This window comes from Perca fluviatilis, chromosome 7 (genome assembly GCF_010015445.1).
Source record: "Perca fluviatilis chromosome 7, GENO_Pfluv_1.0, whole genome shotgun sequence".
Taxonomy (NCBI): Eukaryota; Metazoa; Chordata; class Actinopteri; order Perciformes; family Percidae; genus Perca; species Perca fluviatilis.
The window spans coordinates 23,240,695-23,264,711 of record NC_053118.1 but is presented as its reverse complement, the minus strand read 5'-3'; the positions used below and the strand labels follow the sequence as shown (position 1 = coordinate 23,264,711).

Here is a 24,017-nt window from a genome sequence, read left to right as displayed (position 1 = left end):
GGGTTCAAGTTCATGTGATCCATTATTAATATAATAATATAAAATACTGATTATAACCGCTTTAAACAAGACAAGTATGATATGACTATTACATGATTTTGTATATTTTTCTGTCTATATAAATATGGTTTTATCCTTCTATTCATGATGTTTCTATCGGTCAGAATGTAAATATTTTACGAGTTAAAAACTCGAAAAATATAAAACAAATTTTTGGGTTTGGAAGATCCTGCCTCTACTGAAGTCGAAGCCTTGAGTATAATGAGTTTGGGACCGCAGCCAAGCCGATAGATCATTTACTAGCATGAGCAAAACAGGCATGTGAGCTGAAGCGTATTACTATTCAAAGTATGTGCAAAATACTAACAAGAACTCAAAGCCTCAGCTGTAGGCTGCAAAACCTTTCTTAGTGCTACAGCGAGAAAGAGACAGTTGTGAACAAAATGTGCTCAAGGGGAAGGATGAAAGCAGGAGGGCAAGAGACTCAGGGTAAGAGGGGCGACTGGATAATGAGGCGAGGGGAGAACAAGGTAAAGTCTGAGGATTTAATCTTTATCCCAGTTTTCTAGGACGAATTACCTTTGGGTAGGTGGCTTTACACACACACACACACACACACACACACACACACACACACACACACACACACACACACACACACACACACACACACACACACACACACACACACACACACACACACAACACACACACAAAGAGAGGCAAACAAGGATGTAGCCTGAATACTTATTTTAAATATTTTAAATATTCGTTCTTGTATTTTATCCTATTATTATTTCATGTATATTGTATGTATATTGTATCCTATTATTTCATGTATATTGTATCCTAGTATTTCATGTATATTGTATCCTAGTATTTCATCTATATTCTGTGCTGTGTGACTGTTATTTTGCTCCTGTAACACTGTAATTTCCCATTTTTGGGTTCAATAAATATCTTTCTATCTATCTATTGTGTCCTAGATGTGGTGGTAATATCGCTTTAAACATATTGGCCGCAGCATACAGCAGACTCATGTTTCTGTTGATGTTAATATGGGCTGAAATATGTGCTACCAGAAACTGAATTTGAATCATTTATATTTGAATTTGAATTGCTAAACTTGAATTATTGCATTGAAAAACTGAATTTGAATCACATAATTTGAAATTGTATTGTTTAATTTTAATCATTGCATTGAAAAACTGAATCTGAATAGTATAATTTGAAATTTAATTTATTCGTTTGTAACTGAAGTCCAATAAAATTGTATCCTCACTGAAAATTCAACTCTCTAAATATCTTCACATTCAGTTCTCACAATTCAGATTCAGTTCTCAAAATTCAATTTCAAGTTACTGTGACAGACATCCGGGTAGTTGGAGGATGAAGGAAGAGCAATCGAGCGCAGATCGATAGGTAGAGTTCAGTGGCGCAGGATTAGCTAGCACTAAAGATGCCAGACTGTTGTGCTGTTTATGCATGTTGGAACGAAAGAAATGAAAAAAAACAAACAGCAAGGGATAACAGTTCACAGGTGAGAATGTGTTTTATGATACATGTGCCGCCTTGGACCTGCAATCTGAGCTACGGCGGCAGCGGGAGGTGGAGAGTTCAGTGGCCCAGCGGCAGCGTCTTTTTCCCCGGGCAGGAACACCGCTTTGCCTCGCTGCTGCGCCGGTCCCCGCTGATCCATATGGGACCGGCCAAAGACAGAGTGGTGATTGGCAGGATTTTCCACGTAGTCCAGGACGACCTGTATGTAGATTTCCGCTGGAAGTTCCACTACGCCGGAGAGAAGCTAAAGCGGCAGCAGAGTCCGTCTGCGGCTGCAGGATCTGGAGCTCACTGCCCGCTTCCTGGGAGCCAAAACCGACACCACGCTGCTGGAGGCCGGGGCCGTACTGCTGGGACGGCTGGAGGGAAGGGAAGCCCGGGAGAACTAGAACCAGGACTCAGCGGAGCGGACTGTCACAGCCTGCTGAAGTTTAAATCACAGGTTTCCTAAAGGGAGTCTGGCGGGACTCGGACTGTGGACGACGAAACATGACTTTAAGTCTCGTTAAATAAATAACTACATGCAGAAATAAATGAATAAACAGTGGAGGGGTGAACCTGGACATTTCAGTCTGTTTGAACCTCACTTTGAAGCAGAACCTCTTAGTTCAGAAGGGTGAAGTTTCTGTTTGGACTCAGATCTGTGAACTGATTATAATAAATATTCTTTGTATTAACACATTAATTAGTGTCTTTCTTTTGTTTGTTACTGCACATGATGACAAAGCTACACTTTTAAATCACAAACAAAACTAACTCTAATATGTATATAAACGCTCTTAGGAAGGAGACAAACGATCAGATTTTAGAGTTGATTAAAAATAGACTCAAATAATAATTTATGTTTTTATAATTTGTGTTTTAATGTGGAAACATCTTGTATAAACTCAGGGGACTGGCTCTTACATCACATTGTATTGCAGGCATGCTGATGTGCAAAGTAAACCAATGCAATTCAAATGTTTAAATTAATTAACATGTATTTTCAAATATGGATAGTCACACTATTTTGCATGCAGTAGGCTAGGCTAAGGTAAGTAGCGATAGTTAGGGCCCGAGCGCCGACAGCGGCGAAGGCCCTATTGAAACTGAAGGAATTATTGTTTCTTTCTTTCTTTCTTTCTTTCTTTCTTTCTTTCTTTCTTTCTTTCTTTCTTTCTTTCTTTCTTTCTTTTTTTTTTTTCCCCGTCAAATGAATCGCCTTTTTGAGGGGCTTAACATATTCAAAAACTCACCAAATTTGGCGGTCGCATCAAGTCTGGTGAAAATATACGTATTTTAAGGGTTTCGGGAATAGGCGCACAAAAATGGCTCGCTAGCGCCCCCTAGAATGTTAAAAAAATTGAGCCCCTGCACTGCGTTTAACGTAGACTCATGAAACTTGGTACACATATGTACCATGTCAAGATGTACAAAAACCTTCATTAGAGCCATACCCTAAACCAAACAGGAAGTCCGCCATTTTGATTTCAAAGTTCGAAATTAGTGTGATTTTGGCCATTTCCACATGTCGTACTTTAACGAACTCCTCCTAGAGATTTCATCCGATCAACTTCAAACTCGGTCTGTGCCATTTTAAGACGTTAAAGATGAAAAGATGTTAAAAGAAAAACTTTTCGTCATAGGGCGTGGCCGTGGGGGGGCGGCCATTTTGTGCGTTTCGCCGCCGAAACAGGAAGTTGGTGTAACTCGAGTGTACGTTGTCCAACTGGCTCGAAACTTTTCAGGATTTATAAGAGTCCAACCCTGAGGACAAATAAAGGCCGATATTTACTTAAAGTCATAGCGCCCCCTAGTGGCAACAGGAAGTAGGCCTAAAAGTCAAGGTGCTATACTTTAACAATCTCCTCCTAGAGATAACATCCGATAGACTTCAAACATGGTCTGTACCATCCCAACACCTTAACGATGAAAAGTTATTAAAAGAAAAACTTTTCGTCAGACGGTGTGGGCGTGGCGTGGCGGCCATTTTGAGTGTTTAGCGATGAACAAAGAAGTTGTTGTAACTTGAGTGCTTAAGCCCCGCCCCCTTTCATACAATTTGAACTTTTTAAGGTATACCCTTGTGTGAGGTATCATTGAACTCAGCATAGACTTCTTTCTTCATTGGTGATGGTTTGACCCGCCCCCTATGCTTAAGCCCCGCCCCTTTCTGCAAATTTGAACCGTTTAAGATAGACCCTTGTGTGAGGTATCAATGAACTCAGCAGAGACTTCCTTCTTCATTGGTGATGGTTTGGCCCGCCCCCTATGTTGAAGCCACGCCCCCTTTAATACATGCTGACCCATCTAAGGTAGAGTCTTGTGTGAGGTATCATTGAACTCAGCAGAGACTTCCTTCTTCATTGGTGATGGTTTGACCCGCCCCCTATGCATTAGCCACGCCCCTTTTCACAGCTAATGAACCGTATGACGTAGAGTCTTGTGTGAGGTATCGTTGAACTCGGTGGGGAGTTCCCTTTTCATTGGTGACAATTTGCGGCGTCTGAGTGCCGCGCAAATGCACGGTCGCAGGGAGCGGAGTCCGCCGGTAACCCTGACGTGAGCCGAGGTGCGAGGGCCCGTCCATCGCTGCTCGCAGCTTTAATTCATTTTAAGTTTACTCAAGTGGAAGAATGTGACTAATAAACCTAGGCCTACCTAAACACCAGGCATTACATTTTGAACATTGTGAACAGATAGATTATATTATCTATGAGTCTCTGGGTCAAGGCGAGGCAAGCACTTCTTCCTCGTTTCCTGGTGGGTACTGCGCTCCAAAACATAGGTGCTGATTGGCCAAAGAGGAGTCCTGTGTATCTGTGCCACTGAACTCTACCTATCGATCTGCGCTCGATGGTTCTTCCTTCATCCTCCAACTACCCGGATGTCAGTCACAGTAACTTGAAATTGAATTTTGAGAACTGAATCTGAATTGTGAGAACTGAATGTGAAGATATTTAGAGAGTTGAATTTTCAGGGAGGATCAAATTTTATTGGACTTCAGTTACAAACGAATAAATTCAATTTCAAATTATACTATTCAAATTCAGTTTTTCAATGCAATAATTCAAGTTTAGCAATTCAAATTCAAATATAAATGATTCAAATTCAGTTTCTGGTGGCACATATTTCAGCCCATAATGTTACCGCTCTATCTTAAGGACTGTTCTTAAGCACACAAAGTTAATAATTATTTCCACTTTACATTCTGACAATAAAAACAAACAAATCCTGAGGCATCAAAATACCAAAATGACATGCAAATAAAGTTAGACACAACATATACCTACATTAGAGCTAAACTGATTAGTCCAATAATTGTTCAGTTAATCCAGAAATTAATTAGCAATAGATAATAGATCATATATTTCATTTCTTAAGCCAAATGCCAAACATTCTCTGGCTCCACCTACTCAAATGTTTTTGTGTGCTTTCCTCTGTTCTACGTTTATATAAAAGAATATATATAGGAGTTTTGGACTGTTGGTCATTGACTTTAGGCTCTGGGAAATTGTGATGGATATTTTCTCATTTTCTGACATTTATAGAACAATTAATATAGCAAATATTCATAGGATTAATTTATAATGACAATACATTTTAGTTACATCAGTGGTCTACATCTTTTTTTTTTTAATAATCTAAAAAAGAAAATACTCCATTTTGCTGGGGCAGGATGAACCAGTTTCATTATGGGCATAATGCAGTACAAGAACAGGAAATACAACCTGCTTCAGTGTGTTTAATAGCTTGAGTTTAAACATCCACAGAGATCCTGGTGAACCAAATTAAGGGCATGAATTTGCATAAGAAATGGTATTTGCATTATTGTGTAAACACACTGTGTTCATTACCATTACAACTAATCAAACAGTCACAGATTGCCAATCATAAAAATAAGCAGACAGTCACACATGCAACAGACACACGTGCAAATAATCTTTTTCACACACACACACACACACACACACACACACACACACACACACACACACACACACACACACACACACACACACACACACACACACACACACACACACACAGCCAAACAGTGTGCTTCAGCTCTGGGTCAGTTAACTAATTTTGTCCCTTGTTGTGGTCTAGCGTGGCTCATGTGAAAATGGCAAAAGCGAGAGATTCGCTGTGTAGCTGGGGAAAAAGCACAAGATGAAAGGATGCTCGGGTGTTGTCGTTTTTTTAACTTCAGAGATCAAGCCAATGGGTTGTAGAACCCTGCGGCGCTGCACACATGATGAAAGGAAAACAGCGCTCTCCTTCCACATGTACTGTACATGTGTGAGTACAGAGAGTACAGTGTGCAGACATACATCGATATAGATTTAGTTATTCAGTAGATATATTTCGAAAGACAACAGTGTCAGCAAAAGACTAGTAAAAGAAACGCTAGAGAATTTATCAATACAATGCAGTAGAAAGGTAAATCCACAGGGAGAACAGAATGATTTTAAGGAAGGGATAAGCAGAGATAGAGAAGAGAATAAATAAAATGACAGTCAGTCAGGGGAAATAGAATTGAAAGAAAATCAAAACAGAGAGATGAAGGAAACTGTTATTGGCAGAATACTGAGAGAGATGGAGGGTGAGGGGTGCAGGAGCGTAAGGGCCACTGCAGTGCATAGCAAGATACGATGCCAGTGTCGTTGGAGAGAGAAAGAATGAGAGAGAGACAAAGACAGGAAGAGAGTGAGAGAAAGTGTTAAGCCCTGCACCACAGACATGCGATACAAATCCCCGGAGACCCGGTGGCAGATCAGTACAGGATCAATCTGCTGCACCTCAGCAGGGACGCAGCACACTCCTTCCATTCCCACACACCGTTCATGAGTGTGTGTATGTGTGTCACTGTACTGTGTGAGTGTGTGTGTATGACTATGAAGAAGTGACTGAGGACTGGGAAGTGCTGTAGGAGGGGGGAGAAGGGATATGGAGGGGAAAAGAATGGAGCAGGTGGGGGGTTGAACAGAGATAGAAAGCTGTGTTGGGTGCAGATATTTATCAACTGACCAATCCAGACCATGCATATTTTACAACTTCAAGATAAAAGCATAGTTGGTCAGCATCCACTAAATATAATGTATATTTAATCAAATAAAAATTGTATTCCTGTATTTTATATGCATAGCAAGGCTCAAAAGCAAATACATCACTGCTGGCATCTAACTGTACCCAGCTCGAAGATAAATGACAGAACACAATGTGAGTGAAAGAAATCGCACATGGGAGAACAAAGATCAGTTTATCCCCTCCACTCTCCCATCATAGCCATACTGTAAGAGAGAAAAGCATAACACTGACCTCAGATGAGTGTTTGGGGACACCATGATCCAACTGCCTGTAACTCAATCTTATTAGAGCGTTAAGTCATTACCGCATGTACACACAGAGGCCTCACAATGCAATTAGCCATTAGCCCATCACACTGACAAAGCATGGCTAATTAGCAGATCGCAGACGCACTGGGAGCAGAACAAAACATATTTAATATCCCCATCAACACTCTTTCAGAATATCATGTGTCAGGTACTGTTTAGATGTTTTGTCATGTTTGATTGAGCAGCATTTTTAAAGAACCAAGTCATATTTATGAATACATTTAAAGCTAGCTTTGAGAACCAGAAAAGAGATTTTCCACAAAGGACGATGATAGTTAAAACTATTTCTAATTCAGTTTATCTTTCTGTGTTTACCACAATATTTGACCCCTATACATTTCTACTCTATTTCTGATGACTATATTTCTGATTTGGTTCCCCCCAAAATAAAATAAAATAAAAATAAAAATGATAAATAAATAAAAATAATAAAACTAAAAGGCTATCAATGCAAATATCGCACAGGTCTATGGATGAATTCCCAGAGAGCTGCATCAGGATCAGGTCTGTTTGAAATCTGTTGTAATCAGCAGAAACACATCTGTTTGTTGTATTAGAAATAGAGCTGGTTACGTGGCTGTTGGCTGAGGTTGAGAGTTGAGGCAAAGTGTTAGGCGTGTAACTCTTTTTGAGGGTGAAAGAAGTGGATTATGTTAGGTCAGCTCTGGCCAGATCAAAGCAAAAGTCTGACAAAAACCGAGAAACCTATGAGAAATATACTGTATGCAAGCATGCGCACGCAAAAACGCACACACACACACACACACACACACACACACACACACACACACACACACACACACACACACACACACACACACACACACACACACACACACACACACACACACACACACACACACACACACACAAATACGGCACACACATATTTTGGCAGAGGACTGCTTGTCAGAATGCCAAAGAAACTACTCTTTGAGCTCTCCATAAATTTACTTTGAAGGAGTTCTGACTGGGTAATAGCTTGTATGGAAAATACTGTCACAAGAGAAAACACACAGACACACACACACGCCTGCCCGGCTCAAAGCCCCTTATTTACAATCGCATTCGTGACAAAAGAATTGGAAGGAAACACAGCACCACTGGCATTAATTAAAGAGAATCATATTTTATGAAGCAATTCTCAGGAAGTAAGTGCAGCACTGACCCTCCAGCCCCACCCCAGACAGACAATGTCAAATAAACTAACACATTTAAATTAGGGCATAGACCAGACCAGTCTGGGCTAGGAGCAACATCACCCTACTAGCAGCCCGCCTTAGCAACCCGTAAGTAGGCCTATAGTGTTTGCGAGGTTACTAGAGCAGAACTGGGCCTTGTACAATGCTGAAAACACACACACACACTGGTTTCTGTGGGTATATGTGCCCTGTCACTGTGGTAGGATAAGCTGTTCATGGTGCAACATGCAGACCCTAGACCTGGTGAGTACAACGTGTGGCACTCCTGTGTTTCCTTGATATAATTCATGGCCGATTCAGCCGATGAAGACCCTGTTTGAATTCTGGAGCACCACACGTATTGCTTCCCAGGTAACGGGCCAATAGAGAGAGGGGATGAGCTTGAGGCTGCACCAGGATCTCTTACAAACTCAGGCACTAGACTAGCCTGGAGCACACTGCACTAGGCTGGACTGGACTGTTCAATACACAACTTGACCAGACAATAAATCTGATAAATCAAAGTAGATTCAAACAACAAGGTTAATCAAAAGAGGAGCAAGTCAGCATAGTAAAACAAATTGAACCTGACTACTCTAATCTGGAATTGATGGATCAGAACAGGCAGGACAGTGCAAAGCAGAGTACAGGACTATACGGCAAACTCAAGAGACAAATAGCTCAAAACAGGCAGTGAATGTTCCTCCGGTAACCAAATCTGTGAACCAAATTTTACACAAAAGACATGGCATTTTCAAGAAAATAGAGTATCAGCAGTGTGTGCGAGGCATGTATAGAATGTGAGCGTTTGTGAAGCCACACATGTGTGATGATCGGGCTACTTGAGGTGATGCTTTAGATTGCGGCTTGGTGAGTGCTAGAGGAAGATGAGGATCATTGGCTGAGTGATATACGCATTATGTGTGAAATATGCATGCACAGCAAAGTGTGTGTGTGTGTGTGTGTGTGTGTGTGTGTGTGTGTGTGTGTGTGTGTGTGTGTGTGTGTGTGTGTGTGTGTGTGAGTGAGTGAGTGAGAGAGTGAGTGAGTGTGTGTTTCAGAAATAGGGGGAGAGGAAAAACAGAGGGAGAGAATCATGCTGCAGTGGGCTTTTACAAATGATTACTGCACATGCAAGACACGTACATTAAATGGCAGGTATCCTCTCAACTTAAAACCCACACATTCAAAGACACAGAAGCACACTTCTGTCCTGACTGGTTTGAGGCTATCAGTAATACAAAGCTTTTGGGATTACATGCAGGGCAGCACAAACTGATGATTTAAAGATTAGTTGATCAACATAATATCAACACTTTATCAGAGCCACTTCAAGCCAAACCAGTCCAGTCTAGATCAGCGTAGACAGCAGACACTTCACCATGATGCTCCACATTCTTCCAAAGTGAGCTTTTGAATACAGTATTTCACCTCCCACTGATTAAGGTCAGGACTGAGCAGAGGGGAGCATAGCAGATCTTTGACCAGTGCTTTGGGAAAAGTGAAGGACATTATGCTATATTACCCAGCAGGCACCAGGTGGTGGCGGTGCAGAGGACACCATGGCAACGCCATGAAAATTCCATGGCAACACCATAGCAACTGTGGCCTCATTTGCTCGCTGGTGGTGTGGTACAGCCCAGACTTGCTACAGTGGCATGGTCGTCAGATACACACTTCAGTCACATCAGTAATAGTAACATTGTTCATTAATTATTTCATCAATCAATTAATTGATCATCAGCATCAACAATCAGTCAAAAGGAGCAAGAACACAGTATCTACTGGTCTCTGTTTTTTGCTAAGTGAGAGACAGACTGGAGACAGACAGGAATGAGCTGATTTGAAAAGAAAGTGATCAAAGGAAAAAAGCAAAAGGTCAATGGGTGGGTTAATTAACAAAGAGATGTGATCACCATATGATAAAACTTTAAAAAATGAGAGGTGAAGAGTGTTCATAACTTGTTAATGAAAACCAGGAGCAGAACGGTGGAATCAGGAGAAAGCAAAAGAGAGAGCAGACTGTGTGAGAGAAACATACTGATGTGTAAAAGCAGCGAGTGTCAAAAAGTAATGTTAGGTAGTACGAGAGGAGTGACAGACTGATAGCTATAGTAGATACAGATGAATAGAGAGTTTAGACTTTTACTTGTCTTTTTTGTCACAGGCACTAATGTCTTCACAGTCATATAGGAGGAATCGAAATTCAAAAATGATTTCAGTGTCTAGAATCGCTACAAAGCTAAAACATTTAAAACTATTTCATCTAACACTTCCTCCAAATATACCAAACTTAACTAATATATATATATACCTGTATGTATATATATGTATATATTTATTTGTACATATATATTTCTTTATAGATAAATGATAGAATTCAAATGATAATTGAATACAATAAAATATCTCAGTTAAATCACAGTATAACATGGTACATTCTCAAAAACATAGTATATTTTAATATATTCTTTTTTCTCAGCATAAAATAAAGTAAATAAACAAAAATAAGCCAGAGGGTTTTTTTAAGAGTCACTTCTGTTCATGCAGTCACAGACTTAAGTATTAGCGCCTCAATAGAAATCAATAATGCTCAATGACATACCAGGTTTAAGCCCTGTTGATTGGTTGAAAATGGCCGTATTCTACTACACAGGAAGCAGTCGAACTGTTGCCGTGGTTTCCACTGTTGGGGTGCAGAGTAGAGTGAGCTTACTACCTCACCGAAAGGTGCTTGCCCTGGGTCCTAAGCATTTGCTACAATTGAACTTCACAACCCCTTCTACCACAAATCTTTAAAATTTCATTCAGCTAAACATGCAATGATTCTGGGGCTTTCCAAAGAATGGGAAACTGAAAAGCATTTCTCAAAAAAACAAAACAAAAAAAAGACAGATTGTTTAAAACAAATTGCCTCACGCAGATCTAGAAAAAAAGCAATCCATGTGCAGATAAAAGGTACAGTCTGCCCTCATCGAAAGGCAAAGGAGTTAAAAGGGGAATTGAGAAGGTCAACTAACCCTTCGATCTGTGACGACATGCACAAACAACGCACAGTCCCTCACATAACAGGTCAACCCCTCTTCCCCCCCTCCCCCTCTAGCCATTATCAACAGCATCCAAAAAGCTACAAAGTCTAAAAGTAGGTGTTCTTTTGCTACATCATGTCAAAGCTACATTCAACTACAATAGAAGAAGAGCTGGGCTGTGGCTGGTCTTAGTGTGAGAAATGAGGTGGATATGTTGACCTTGTGAAAATGGAGAGTGTATGCATTGCAATGTTGGCAACATTGGCACAGTTTACACAGTAGATGGCTTTTGGCACACATCACAGAAGGTACAACACTACAGTTCACTACTCTCCCTTGAACACATAGCATTTCGTATTCATATTGGTCAGCCAGAGCCAGGTGCTGAGGACTTTAGCTCATTTATTAAAATCACATCTGACCAAATTAGATTAAACTGATCCTACCTGTAAGAAAATCAGTGAAGGTGTGGAACATCTGACTCTGGCTGAAACAAATGATCTAGAGGAAAAACAATTACAATGTCTCAGATGCAAACAGATGTGCCATTGCATCGCTGTCACATTGAAGGTGGGAATATTGCTCAAAGTCAAACAGTCATCTGATAATTTTGATTACAGGAGTTATTACTGACTGCATTCAGTGACGTCTCAGCTGTTGTATATGCACCTCAAATTGGAACTTAAAACATTCACAGTATAGCGTTCAGTCTTATTTGCCAAAAGGAAATAGTAAATGAACAAGATAATTTCCTCTGCACAAGTATCTGTGGTCCTTTGTTTTTTTAACCGTTGTTACAGTGAATTTTATTGCCCATAATAGCAACATGAGTTAACATCAAGTGAATATTTTTCAAAACATCTTCAAAATATATTACCTGTAGATTGTGCATTTACAACTGTGGCACGCATGTCTGAAAAATACAATGAATCTTGTGCTTCATATAATCTATCATCTACAAACTCTGCCAAAGGTACAGTATAGTAGTGAAATACAATAATATTCTAAAAGAGCTTTTGCAATGTGCTGCACTTTTTACTTCCTCTGAACAAATCCTGACTGGCCACTTTCATAAAAAAATAATAAAGTTCAGCTGCACACCCCTTGCTCTGTATCATGTAGCTACAATTACTAAACTTACCACAAGCCTCTTGCACAATTGTCTCACAAGCTTATTTGAATAATATGCAGCCATCTAGTGCCAATTACAGATATTGCACCAATCACCCACTTATGACGGTGAATGATGTGTTGTTCACATGTGGAAAGAAAAGATGGGGCTTTATCTATGAAAACAAATTACTTGGAAACCAATCTTGCTTAAAAGCTGTTGAGTGGAAATTTGGCACTGTTATTGAATCATTCCCACTTCCAACACTAGCCACATCCAGCCTCCTCTTTATTAAAACACTAACACAGTGAGAGAAATATATTGATATAATAAAAAAGAGGGCACGGGGAGAAAAGTCTGAGTAAGAAAGAAAAGAAAAGACAGACATAAAAGAAAATCTGCTACATGTCTTTTTTTGTTCTTATTGTTATTTCTCTTTTAAAGTTCAGTTTGTTGATACTCAACTGGTTGGACCAGAGGAGACATGACAAGCTCCAACAGGGAGGAGGAGAAATTGTTCCTGTTCAATCTGATTGGTTAAAAGGGTTTCTAGTAAAACATGACATCACGTAGATGGTCCTGGGGTAGAGCTAGATGGGTCTGATGGTGTCAAAGGAGGTCAAAGGGCAAATAAATAGCACTATCCTCACTGCCCAGTGAAAGGTGATTGGGCAGACAGAGTGCATGAGACTGCATTGCTTTTCATATCAACTGATTTACAAAAGGGAAGAAGAGGGGGCAGTCTCTCCAACACTGAGAAGCAGTCCAACAATCCAGTTCAAAAGCCAACAGCCAATGAGGACAGGGAGCCAGAGTTTATTGACCAAACACTGGCATCTTTTGGGAGAGGGTGGGTCTCTTCACATCCCACCGAGGTGTGTTCTCAAAGCCAGAGGGAGGGAGACGTTTTGAGCATATATCTGTGTGTGTACATGTGTTAGTGTGCTCGTGCATGTGTGTGTGTTTGTGTGTACAAATATGACATCATTACTCACAAGTTGGAGACTACTCTTATCCATAGTTGTGACTCGGGGAGGGGAGGAGAACCGAAGATGACATCACAAAGCTCAATTCTGAGCGGAGGAGAAGTTCGGGAGCTGCTGTCCCCAGTGATGCAGTCTCGCCTTCACTCTCGTCGTCATGGGAACCATCCAAACGGATGTAGCTCACCCTGGTGTGGCGTCTCACTGTCGCCCTCACAAGAACGCGTACAATGGAGCGGGTGGCGGTGGTGTTGCTCTCACACAGAGTAGTGTTAGCAGTAGAACTACTGTCAATATCAGTTCCCGCAGTGATGGTCGCTAATTGATCACCTATGGTCACCAAGGCAGCCACATCTCTGTTGTCATCCCTGGCTCCGGCTGCCATGGCACCACGGTTCTCAATAGCAGTGGTGCTCGCTCCCACGTCTCCCTCTCTCCTCTCCCCCTGTCATACCTCACTCTCCAGACTGGAGAAGTGGGCCGAACCTCGGCGTGAGCACAGACTCTTGGCTTTGAGTGGCAGATGGGGGGAGTAGAACCTCCGTGGCTGTGGCACCGAGCGCAGTCTCTGATACTGGAGTTTGGCACTGGCCGAAGCCTGAGCCTGGCCTTGGCCTACCATCCCTGTGCCTGCTGGTGGTGAGACAGAGGATGAGGGTGGAGGCGGGATGGGCATCGGGAGGGAGGTGGGAGACATGGACTGCTGCTGGGGTGGCGACGGTGAGGGCTGAGGTGGATGGTCTGTGGGCTGTGTGCTGAGGCTGAGGTTAGATTGGCTGCCTGATTTGGGCTGACTGGGATCTGGTTTAGGGGGCAGAGGCTTCGGGCGAGAACCCCCGCTGAAGCTGTGGCAGTGGGGGAGAAGCTCTTCCTGGCTATGGGAAAGCGCCGTGGCTCCTCTCTTGAAGTGGGAGGTGTGCGAGCGGCTGTGGGGATGTGGGTAAGGATGTGGTTGGGGGTAAAGGCTACAGGAACACATGGTGACCCGTCCTGCTTCTTCCCCTCTGTCCCTAGCTCGCCCCTTGCTCTTCCCTCCTCCACTCTTCCACTTTTTCTCTCCCTTCACGGGGATCTTGTCCATAGACCAGTATCTCCTAGGTGGAGGGAAGGCTGCAGGGGGTGGCGGCCACTGTGAGCCGAGCCCTCCACTCCCTCCCCCTGAGCCCCAACCTACTCCTGGCCCTGAACCCCAGAAATCAGCACCAATCCATCCCTCTGCCCGAGTTCCTAGTAAGGAATCATCCCGACTGTTGATACTGCCCCCTTTCTCTCTGGAGGGGTAGGTGCCAAAGAACCAGCCTCCTCCGCCTATGCCCCCTATTCCAGTGCTGCTTCCCCCTGCACCTCCTTCCCAGTATCTTTCAAAACGGCCAAACTCCCCTGACGAGCCCTCATCTGAATAACTGTCCTCTGCCCTGGCCCTGTCCCTCTCCGACTCAGACACTGCCCCCCTACCTGCTCTCCTTCCCCTCTTTCCCACCCGCTCCCTCACTCTGTCCCTCTCCTCTTCCTCATCATCATCACCCTCGTCATCCTCAGAATCCCACTCAGGAAAGGAAATCCCTTCTCTGGTCTGTGCTTTCTCTTTTTCATAATGCAATAACAAAGGTCGGCGCTCTCCAACTCTCGCACTGTCATCTCTGTCCATCCCTCCACTTCTTCTCCGCTTAGAGGATGGAAGGAGTGGGTGGAGAGATGTTGGAGGAGTATTAGAATCATCTCCTCTTCCATTAACCCAAAATTTGACTGAAGCAGGGAGTTTGTTGAGGTTAGGGTAGCGCTTACTGGGGATACGATGTCTGGAATGAGAGCGTGAGGATTTGGGACGCCTCTCCCTGTTTCTGCTGCTGTCCTCCTGTTCCCTGTCATTGCCCTCATCTCCTCCTTCTCTCCTACCTCTCTCCCTCTCTCCTTCCCATGAATCCCGTCCCTTCTCCCCAAATGAGCTCCGATACTGGGCAGAGAACGAAGAGTAGTCTTGTATTCCCCCTTCCCTCTCTCCTTCTGCCTCCCCCTCCCTCTCTGGCTCTACATCCCCCTCCTCTGGCTCAGAGCGTCTTCCCCCAATTGATTTCTTCCTTTTCTTTGTCTTCAGCTCCTTTTTCTTCTTCTTTTTCACCTTTCGCCGCTTCCTTTCTCTCTCTCGCTCTCTTTCCCTTTCTTCTCTCTTTTTCCTCTTTTTGTTCTTTTTCTTCTTCTTCTTCTCTTTCTCCTTCTCTTTTCTCCGCTTCTTTTCCCTTTTTTGCCTCTCAGCATCTCCACCCGCTCCACTCCTCTCTCTCTCACTCCAGCTTGCCCACCACTCTTGGAGCTGAGACAGTTGGCTTCCTCCTCGCTCCCTCTCTCGTTCTCTTTCTCTGTCACCCCAGGAGGTGCGTGGTTTCCTGGGGGGTATGGGTGGTGGCAGGCGCCCGTGGCTAAGGGAACGAGGCCGGATGATTGAGCGTTCCCTCTCCCTCCCCCTGCCAAGGAGGAGGCTTGACTCTTCTGTCAGCTCCTCATCATCATCATCATCCTCTCCATCTATTCCTCCAGTCCTATCCCGTGTGCTCCTAGAGGAGCTGTAAGAGTAGGTGGGAGAGGTGGAGCGAGAAGATGAGGCAGATGAGGACGTGGATGTGGATGAGGTGGTCGACGAAGACGAGGAGGATGTATAGTGCAAAGATGCAGAGGGCGAAGGAGGGGTGTAAGAGGGGCTGAGGGGTACTGGCACAGGAAGTGAGAGCGGGGGAGAGAGGGGGCGTGCCCTCCTCCCTCCTCCCTCCCTCACTCCATCTCGTGCTCCTCCCCTCCGCCCCAGGGGTAGAATGTTCTCATACAGTGGCCCTCCAGGCTCTTTGGGCTTCTTGGGCCTACGCTTCCTCCAGAAGGATGAGGAGAGAGGGGGAGAGGGATGTGGCAGCGGGGGTGTAGGAGGCAGAGGGGCCTGACTCTTAGAAGGCAATCGAGGAGTGCCCAGAGGTTTAACGGCCCCTTTCACTTGACCTTTCCCCTGACCTCCGCTGCCACCTCCCACCACCCTCTTCCCCACCCCGTGGTCCATGCCCTTCTCTGAATAAAAGGCCACACTGGCTGGAGGGGGCTGGGGGTGGCCCCTGGGCATAGTCTTGGGGGTCTGGGACCCTGCCTGCTGCTCCATGCAGGGCCCCAGTCCCTCAGGGTCAATGGGACCATAGTATCTCTTATAGCCATCAATTCCCCCTCCCCCTCCATCAGTGGAAGCCCAGTTTGGTGGGACCTTCTGAGCAAAGGGTCCCATGTCAGTGATGGCCCCCCTTACAGCCATTGGGTTGGTGGCTGTAGCAGTTTTGGGCAGCCTCCAGCGATCCACCACAGCCAGTCTGCGGTCTGGCCGGGGCAGGAAGGTGGAGCAAGGGAGGGGTGCACCAGCAATGGGGGGGTTGGAGGGACCCAGTGCTGTCCCAGAATGCACCACGGTGGGAGGAGAGCCCGGTAGAGGTGTTTTGTAGACGGGCTGTGGTTGCTGCTGTTGCGGTGGTTGCTGCTGTTGCGCCATGGCAATAACTGGGTTGGTCATAGACGTTGAGACAACATGTGGCTGGGACGGAACCATTGAAGTGTGGTGATGAGTTGGCAAAGATTTAGCTGCTGCTGTTTCATCCTCAAAGCTACAGCAGCTATACATGCCCTGAGAAAAAGAGCACAGAACAAGAGCATCAAGAACACAGAGTCAGAGTTTAATCGGAGAGCAACATGAAACAAAATAGAATAAATGGTATTTCCTGAATTGAAAAATGAAATCAATTAAATGTTGCGTTTGAGATAATGGTGCAGGAATATATTGGCAAAATTTAACAACATAGATGTGTACAGATGCAGCACACGTGCAAAAGACATTGTATTACTGTATGTACATGAGAGATAGAGGGACAGAGAATAAAGGGAGTGGATGAGAATGGAAATCATAAAATAGCAATACAAATAAGTTTGGTTTTCAAAAGAAATGCAAGATTGTTATTTTTCAGATAAACATCTATTCCTATTTATAGTACAGTTGTGCATTTTTTGCTTAATGGAATTGCATACATAAATGCATAAATTACAACCACAGTGGTGAAAAATCATAAATTATTATCAGGGAAGCTACAATAATCACATCCATATGGTGTGGTGTGGGCTGCTTCTGTCAAGGTCACTGTCAAAGGAACAGGATATCCAGGGTGTGAGCAGAATTGAATATCAATTAATCTCCCGAATTGACTGAGTGGAATTGAATTGACCCTAGACCTCACACTTTCTAACACTCACACTCAGTAACAGATAAGGGCACACACAGGCAGGAACACACATGTTCTCACACGTGTGTGCATATGGTAACATCATATTGTCCTGCTAATGTCGTGTAGTGCACTTAATTGTAGGAACACCTCTTGTTGCCACAAAAAAGGGTTTCAAAGGGGATAAAAGTTCAAACATTAGCAGTGGAAATGTGGATATAAAATGTTGAGGCGCTAAAGATAGTTTCACTTTTCAGAGAGTCATTTTGTGTGCTAGTGCAGAAAAACACACACGCACACACAAAAAAACTTACCCTGCTGATTGCCAGGAGAAAGTCCAATTTGCCAGAACTGGTGGCCATGCAGTGGCGCAGCTTCCAGTAGACCAAGTGTTCCCAGGCAAACACCAGCAGACTGAGGCCCATAGCCACCAGCAACATGTAGAAGACCCCGGCCATGTTGTCAATATCCAGTTTACTGCTCATCACCTCAATTTTGTCATTATGGCAGATACCTGACAGCCAGAGGCGCTCCAACATCTCAATCTCATCTGGAAAGGGGACGGGTGGGGGATAAAGAAGAAAAACAGGAAAAAGTACATGGATGAGGTTACTTTAAAAGGCGGTAAAAGAAGAGGAGGAAAGAAAAGAAAGAAAGTGGAGGGAGGAGAAGAGGAGAATTGAAATGCACAATTTAAAAAAAATAAGGTAAAGTAAGACAAGACAACACAAGACATAAAGGAGTTAAGAGATGAGGAGGGGGATCATGTTGGATATATTGTACTGAGACAGACAGACACAAGATAGACAGACAGATAGACAGACAGACAGACAGACAGATAGATAGATAGATAGATAGATAGATAGATAGATAGATAGATAGATAGATAGGCAGACACACAGACAGACAGACAGATAGATAGATAGATAGATAGATAGATAGATAGATAGATAGATAGATAGATAGATAGATAGATAGATAGAAGGGGCAACAGAAAGTGGTAAGGGGACACACAGGGAGACAGAAAGGCTAATGATAAGCACTAAAGTACAGGTCTACAGAATTGCTTGCTCTTTGCCCATTATCCAAGGTGACTCCTCAAGGTCAGAGGTCAGTATACTAAAAGCAGCACTGTGTCCAATGTAACAAAGAGGAAAGAGCCTGAGACAGAGAGAGAGAGTCCAAAACAATGAAGTTGCACTGAGAAGTAAAATGGCACAGACAACCTAATCTCAACATTGTAACCCAGAGTAAATGAGGAGAGGAGGAGAAGGGGAGACCAGGAGCCACAGCAAGATGGCTGGATAGGTTGAACAAGCATGGCAGGGAGTAAGAGAAAGGTAATGAGAGAGTTGGGAAGAATGTTTTACAAAGAGAGAGAGGGAGTGGCATTCTTTCTCTGTCCACGAACGCATCAGGGGAAATGAGACAGACAGAGACACAGAGAGAGTTAGAGGGAGCTGGAACAAGGGAAGCAGAGATGGAGGACGAGAGGCTGAGATTGTGTCATTATGACATACAGCGGGAACACTCCTCAGCTTGAAGAGGATGAGAGGAGAAAAAAAGAGGCAAAAATGGAAAGAGACAAGGGGAAGGGACAGAGACAGAGACAGAGGCAGAGGGAGAAGATCATAATCATTTAATTATGCTGGAGGGGTGGTCTGAATCTCCATCAAGGTGGTAAGCTCTGGGGGATCCAAGAGTCCCATCTGTTAACCTACCAGGAACCAGGCAAGACTGCATCACCCATTGCTCTGCCTTTTCATTTATGATCTTGCTGGCCTAACGAATCCGAGCTGCCCTGCTAAACCTGTAATTGGCTGCGGGGGTTGCTGGTGTAACCATAGTGATGGACAACCAGAAGATGCAGCGTGTGATTCATGATGGAATTAAAGAGCTATATTTTCCAACAGGACTCATAATGAGAGATTTCTGTTACAGTAATAGCAATGGCAGGATGAGCAGCAATAACCCGGTCTGAAGGTTGCATTTTATGGCATATTACAGTCTCTGAACTATTTCTAAGTCAAACTGCTAAAGCAGGGTGTAAAAGCTGAAAAGCCACGCATCCACTCGCAACACTACACTGCTCTGCGAAAACCCAAGCTCTAGCTTTTCATTTTTGCCATCATTAGCTGTGCTTGTGTAGCTTAGATGAAGCCGACTCAGTCATCTGTGTGATCTGGCTAATGTGTCTCCTGTAGAACATCATTAGCCAATCAGCCGTGGCCTCCAGCTATAGCAACAGATGGACACAGTGCTACTGCAGCCCACTGGTAGACTCAGGTAACAACTCCCTGTCTTAGATTCATTCATACATACATTCCATAACACAAAGGTCTGTTTTTAACTCCGGAGCAAAGCCTCATTGAAGAGAATTTATCGGTGTCATTGACCTTTAGTGGCAGCTGTGTGTCCAAACAGGAACATGATGTGAAAACAGCAAGTGTCTTAGTGAATGATAGAGATAAACAGGTAGTCTCATGTCTGTCCTCCACTTCACAAGCCGCAGTCGAATCCTTCCTCTAAGCTCTAAGTCTCATCTCCTGGCTTTCCTGCCATTTGACTTTCAGTGATTCATCTTGCGCTTCTTCGTCTCCCTCTTTTACAATCTGACTCTTTCTCACCGCGCCGGTTTCTTCCCTCCCTTAGGCCTTTGTGATGGCAGTTGTCTCTATCTCTCAGTCGTAGCCAGCTCAGGCCTGCCAAATCTGACAGGTGTGTCAAATCCACACTCCACCTTTGTCGTTTCTGGCAGGTCAGGTAGAGCTGGCACACTGCAAACACAGAGCTGGCATGCACCACAAAGACATTATTTAATAGAGGAAACTTTATTTATTGTGTAGTGTGTATATATGTGTGTATATATGTGTATGTGTATGTGTGTGTGTGTGTGTGTGTGTGTGTGTGTGTGTGTGTGTGTGTAAATGTGCAAGTGCCTGCGTGCATGCTTGCATTTTGCCAGATGTGGCATGATGCCAGACATGTCCAGAGACGCTGAGCTCCAGTTGTTGAGCAGTAAACCATGACCCGTACAATCCTGTGCTTTTATCACAACATGACAAACCTCTTGGCATTCATTGCAAGATTTCTTGGGGGGAAAAACACCCTGCCAGCCAAGAGCTGCATAACCAGCTCCTCACATCTTTTTTAATATCTACTCACTGAATAATATATTCTTGGAATCAAAATCCTGATACTATGCAAAAAATAGAAGTGGATCCGATAAGAGGGGAAAAAGAAATCTAGCTACTCAGCAGTTTTGCCTTTATCAGGATACAAGTTGTAGTGAGATCAATGGACCTTCTCTTAAAGCCGTGGTATGAATCACCAGAGGCAGCAACAAGGAGAACAATACACTCACAGGGTTGACAAAGGACTTCTCTAGTGCCCCTCTAATGCAGTTGTAAAATCATATGACTCAACATGGCACGGTACAATAATGATGTAACACTGTGACATGGTTTAGCCAGGCTGAAGGTGTGATGCAGAGTCCTTGAGCCGCAGGGCGATTGTTGAGATGCAGCCTTTGAGGGCACTCTGAATGTGAGCCCCCCGCTCCCTCCCTCCACTTCCACACAAACTAATCCTCTTCCTTAGTAATCCACTCCAATAATGCCTGCCTACAACTAGAACCCACAGCATTCAACACCCCCCTGTAACTAGATCTGTCCAGCATACACAGCTGATGTTAGAGCTTTTTTTACACAGAACAGAGGCAAAGACAAGGTAATGTACCAGTAATTAAAAAAAACAAAAAACAGACATAGCATGTCAAGACTGTCTGGGCTCTCGGTTTTTCTTGCACACACACGCATCCTTTCCCAGGTCCAACTATTTAGCTCCAGACGCCGGTCTTATTTAAAAGATCTTGGCACCAAATTGGCATTACCAGTGTGTAAGTGTGTAAGTGTCTGCATGCCAGAAACAGCTAAAGGGCTTTGTCCGCCACACCATAAGCAAAGCTGATTTAAAACACGAGGAAAAGCCAAACAAGCAGCATCCAATTGAGACTATAAATGCGTGTGTTGGACTGTGTAAAATGACAATCAAGCATTAGTGTAGTGACAACTATTGCTAAGAACAGATTCTCTCTGTCAAACACAAGGAACCGTCCTCCCATGGATTAATCCTCCACACAAGTGTGTGCAGCAGACAAACAGCATGCTAATAATGCTCCCATAGCTATCAATTATCCAATTATCTGATCTGCTTTTTACATGTCTTTTTACTTCAGTGCACTCATCTCATGTTCAGGGTATTTTCAGGTGTTTCTCTTTGGTTATTTTTTTTCTCACACTTCCTCACTCTCTGTGTCAGTATCAGCTAATCTGTAATGAGTGTAAATCTGTCACTGCACAAGTTGTGATAATCTTTTTTTACAATATTGACTCGCACAAGTAAATCAGGAAGAAGCAGGAAGAAGGGAAAGAGAGTGAAAGTCAGATAGATTGAGAGGAGTGAAAATGGGGGAGGGTCATGTGCACTTCACCAACAATGCAATGCTTGAAACCAACAACAAAAAATTCCGCTACCACACACCCTTTTATTTCCCCTCCTCTCTTGTAGCTAATAAAGAGACCTACGAACCTCTTAACCATTACCCTCAACCCTCTCCTACACACCATTCTTCCCTCACAATCGAAACACCTTACAGCCATCGGTCTCTCCACACCTTGTACTCCCCCCATCCACTTCTCAACATCCTCTCATTCATCTACTCCGTGTCCTCCATCCACGCCCTACCCTCATGCTACTCTGTCGCTCGTTTCTCTACCCTGTCATTTTACCCATAACCTTCCCTTTGCCCCTCCATTGTCCTAATTATTTTCCTGTCTACCCACCCCTCCCCATAGTTCTCACCATCTCCCACCAGCTGCAGTAGGGCCAGGTCAAGAGGACGTTTCCAGCGTGAGTTTTTGTGCAGGGCGATACCGTAGCCTGTGGTGGCAAAAACCTTCCCCGAGCCTATGGTCATCACCTTGGAAAAAGGACAATGTGCAGATATTTAAAAACAAAACTGAGCAAGGGGAAAACATAGATGTTGAATCTACTTTGTTAGAAAAAGTGCCTATGTGGATTAGTCCTCACCTTACAACCTTCGTCCTTCCTGGCCATATAGTTCAATACTGCAGCATCATAAATAAAAGCATCCAGTTTCCTGTAAAGGGATCAAGGGAGAATTCATTCATCATTTAATGGGAGAGAGGGAGCATAGGGATGGAGAGACTGGCTGAGGCAGGGGAGGAGGTATAAAGGTGGATATCTGCGATGTACCTGGGAAGAGAGTTAGAGTGCAAAAATATACGGCAGACAGGAGCACAGAATGATAGAGAGTGCATGAAAAGTTAAATCATAACAAGAAAAAAGGGAGGATGGGTGGAATAGTAAAGCAGGCTTGGCGGAAAGAGTGAAAACACAAGGAGAATAAAATAAGGCAGAGATCAGGGAAAAATGTGTGAGTAAGAGGGAGCGGGAAGGTGGTGGTGGAGGAGGAGGATGGGGATTTATACGGTGCGAAGAGCGCAGTGACAGGGAGAGAGAGGGGGGGGATTTACACACTTGAGGGGGAACGACATGGGATAGAGCCAGAGAGTGATGAGGATTATAAAGTTTAAATACAGACACACAGAGAAAGCACACTGGGAGAGGAAAGAATGAGAAAAGAGAGGCATGGTAAGATAAGAGAGCATATGAGGCATGAGAGGAAGGGAAAGATAAGCACTTAGGGAAAGAAAAAAAAGACAGCAGGAGAAAAGCAAGAGTTTCTCATTTTTGTGTATGTTAACACTGAGTTATAATTGTGGTGTCAAGGCAATGGGGAGGGAGAAACGATGACAGAGGCTTAGGATAAAGTAAACTGGGATTATCCAACACATGACGGGTGATAGAGATTCTACCAGAAACTAAAGGGAAATGCTGCTTGCACTGTGTGAGTGGGTGGAGATAGCGGTGAAGAGTAAAGGTGAGAGAATCTGTGCTGTAAAGCAGGAAGTGTGACAAAAGATGTGAAATGTTAGGCAGAGTTGAAAAGAATACCACTGTGTATGATAGCCTGCTAGTAAGAGAGTTAAAACATAAAAAAAATCACAGCAAAGAATGACAGCAGGTGACTCCACCAAAAACTCATAATAAAAACCATACATTTTAGAGGATTTCCCATTAAATGGGCTTATAGAAATACAGTAAATACGGTAGGGTTTGTAGAATGGACCTTGTGGTGAGATTGTATGGTCAACTGCTATTTCCAATTAACCTTTAAGCAAACATACTGTAGACAAGAAATCTTTTAAGTACTAAAAGAAATGGCAATTTGAAAATCTACTCGATAAAGATTGTGTAATACAATCGCTCCATAACAGCTTCTGATTAGACTTTGTGGTGAGATTTTATTGCACGATCTCAGACAGTCAGTATCAGTTCAAGACAGCGAAAATTCTTCTTTTGACCATTTAGTGGCACTACATTTACTTGCAACTATCTGTATGGCAGTACATCGGGATTTTCTAGGAGACATATCACAAGTCATTTTTAAAT

The 24,017-nt window shown here is 43.6% G+C and overlaps 1 protein-coding gene across 2 annotated transcripts in view; it reads right to left on the bottom strand.

The window, feature by feature from the left end:
• Nucleotides 1-8,047: 8,047 nt before the first annotated feature.
• The window catches only part of LOC120562649 (glutamate receptor ionotropic, NMDA 2D), a 50,717-nt gene continuing 34,747 nt past the window's right edge, over nt 8,048-24,017 (bottom strand). For both annotated transcript variants that reach the window (XM_039806475.1, XM_039806476.1), the window contains 4 exons: nt 22,572-22,641; nt 22,344-22,461; nt 17,795-18,030; nt 8,048-16,891 (listed from right to left, as the gene is read on the bottom strand). In XM_039806475.1, the coding sequence (XP_039662409.1) occupies nt 13,691-16,891; nt 17,795-18,030; nt 22,344-22,461; nt 22,572-22,641 (3,625 nt within the window). In that variant the 3' untranslated portion in view covers nt 8,048-13,690. The remainder of the gene's footprint in view (nt 16,892-17,794; nt 18,031-22,343; nt 22,462-22,571; nt 22,642-24,017) is intronic.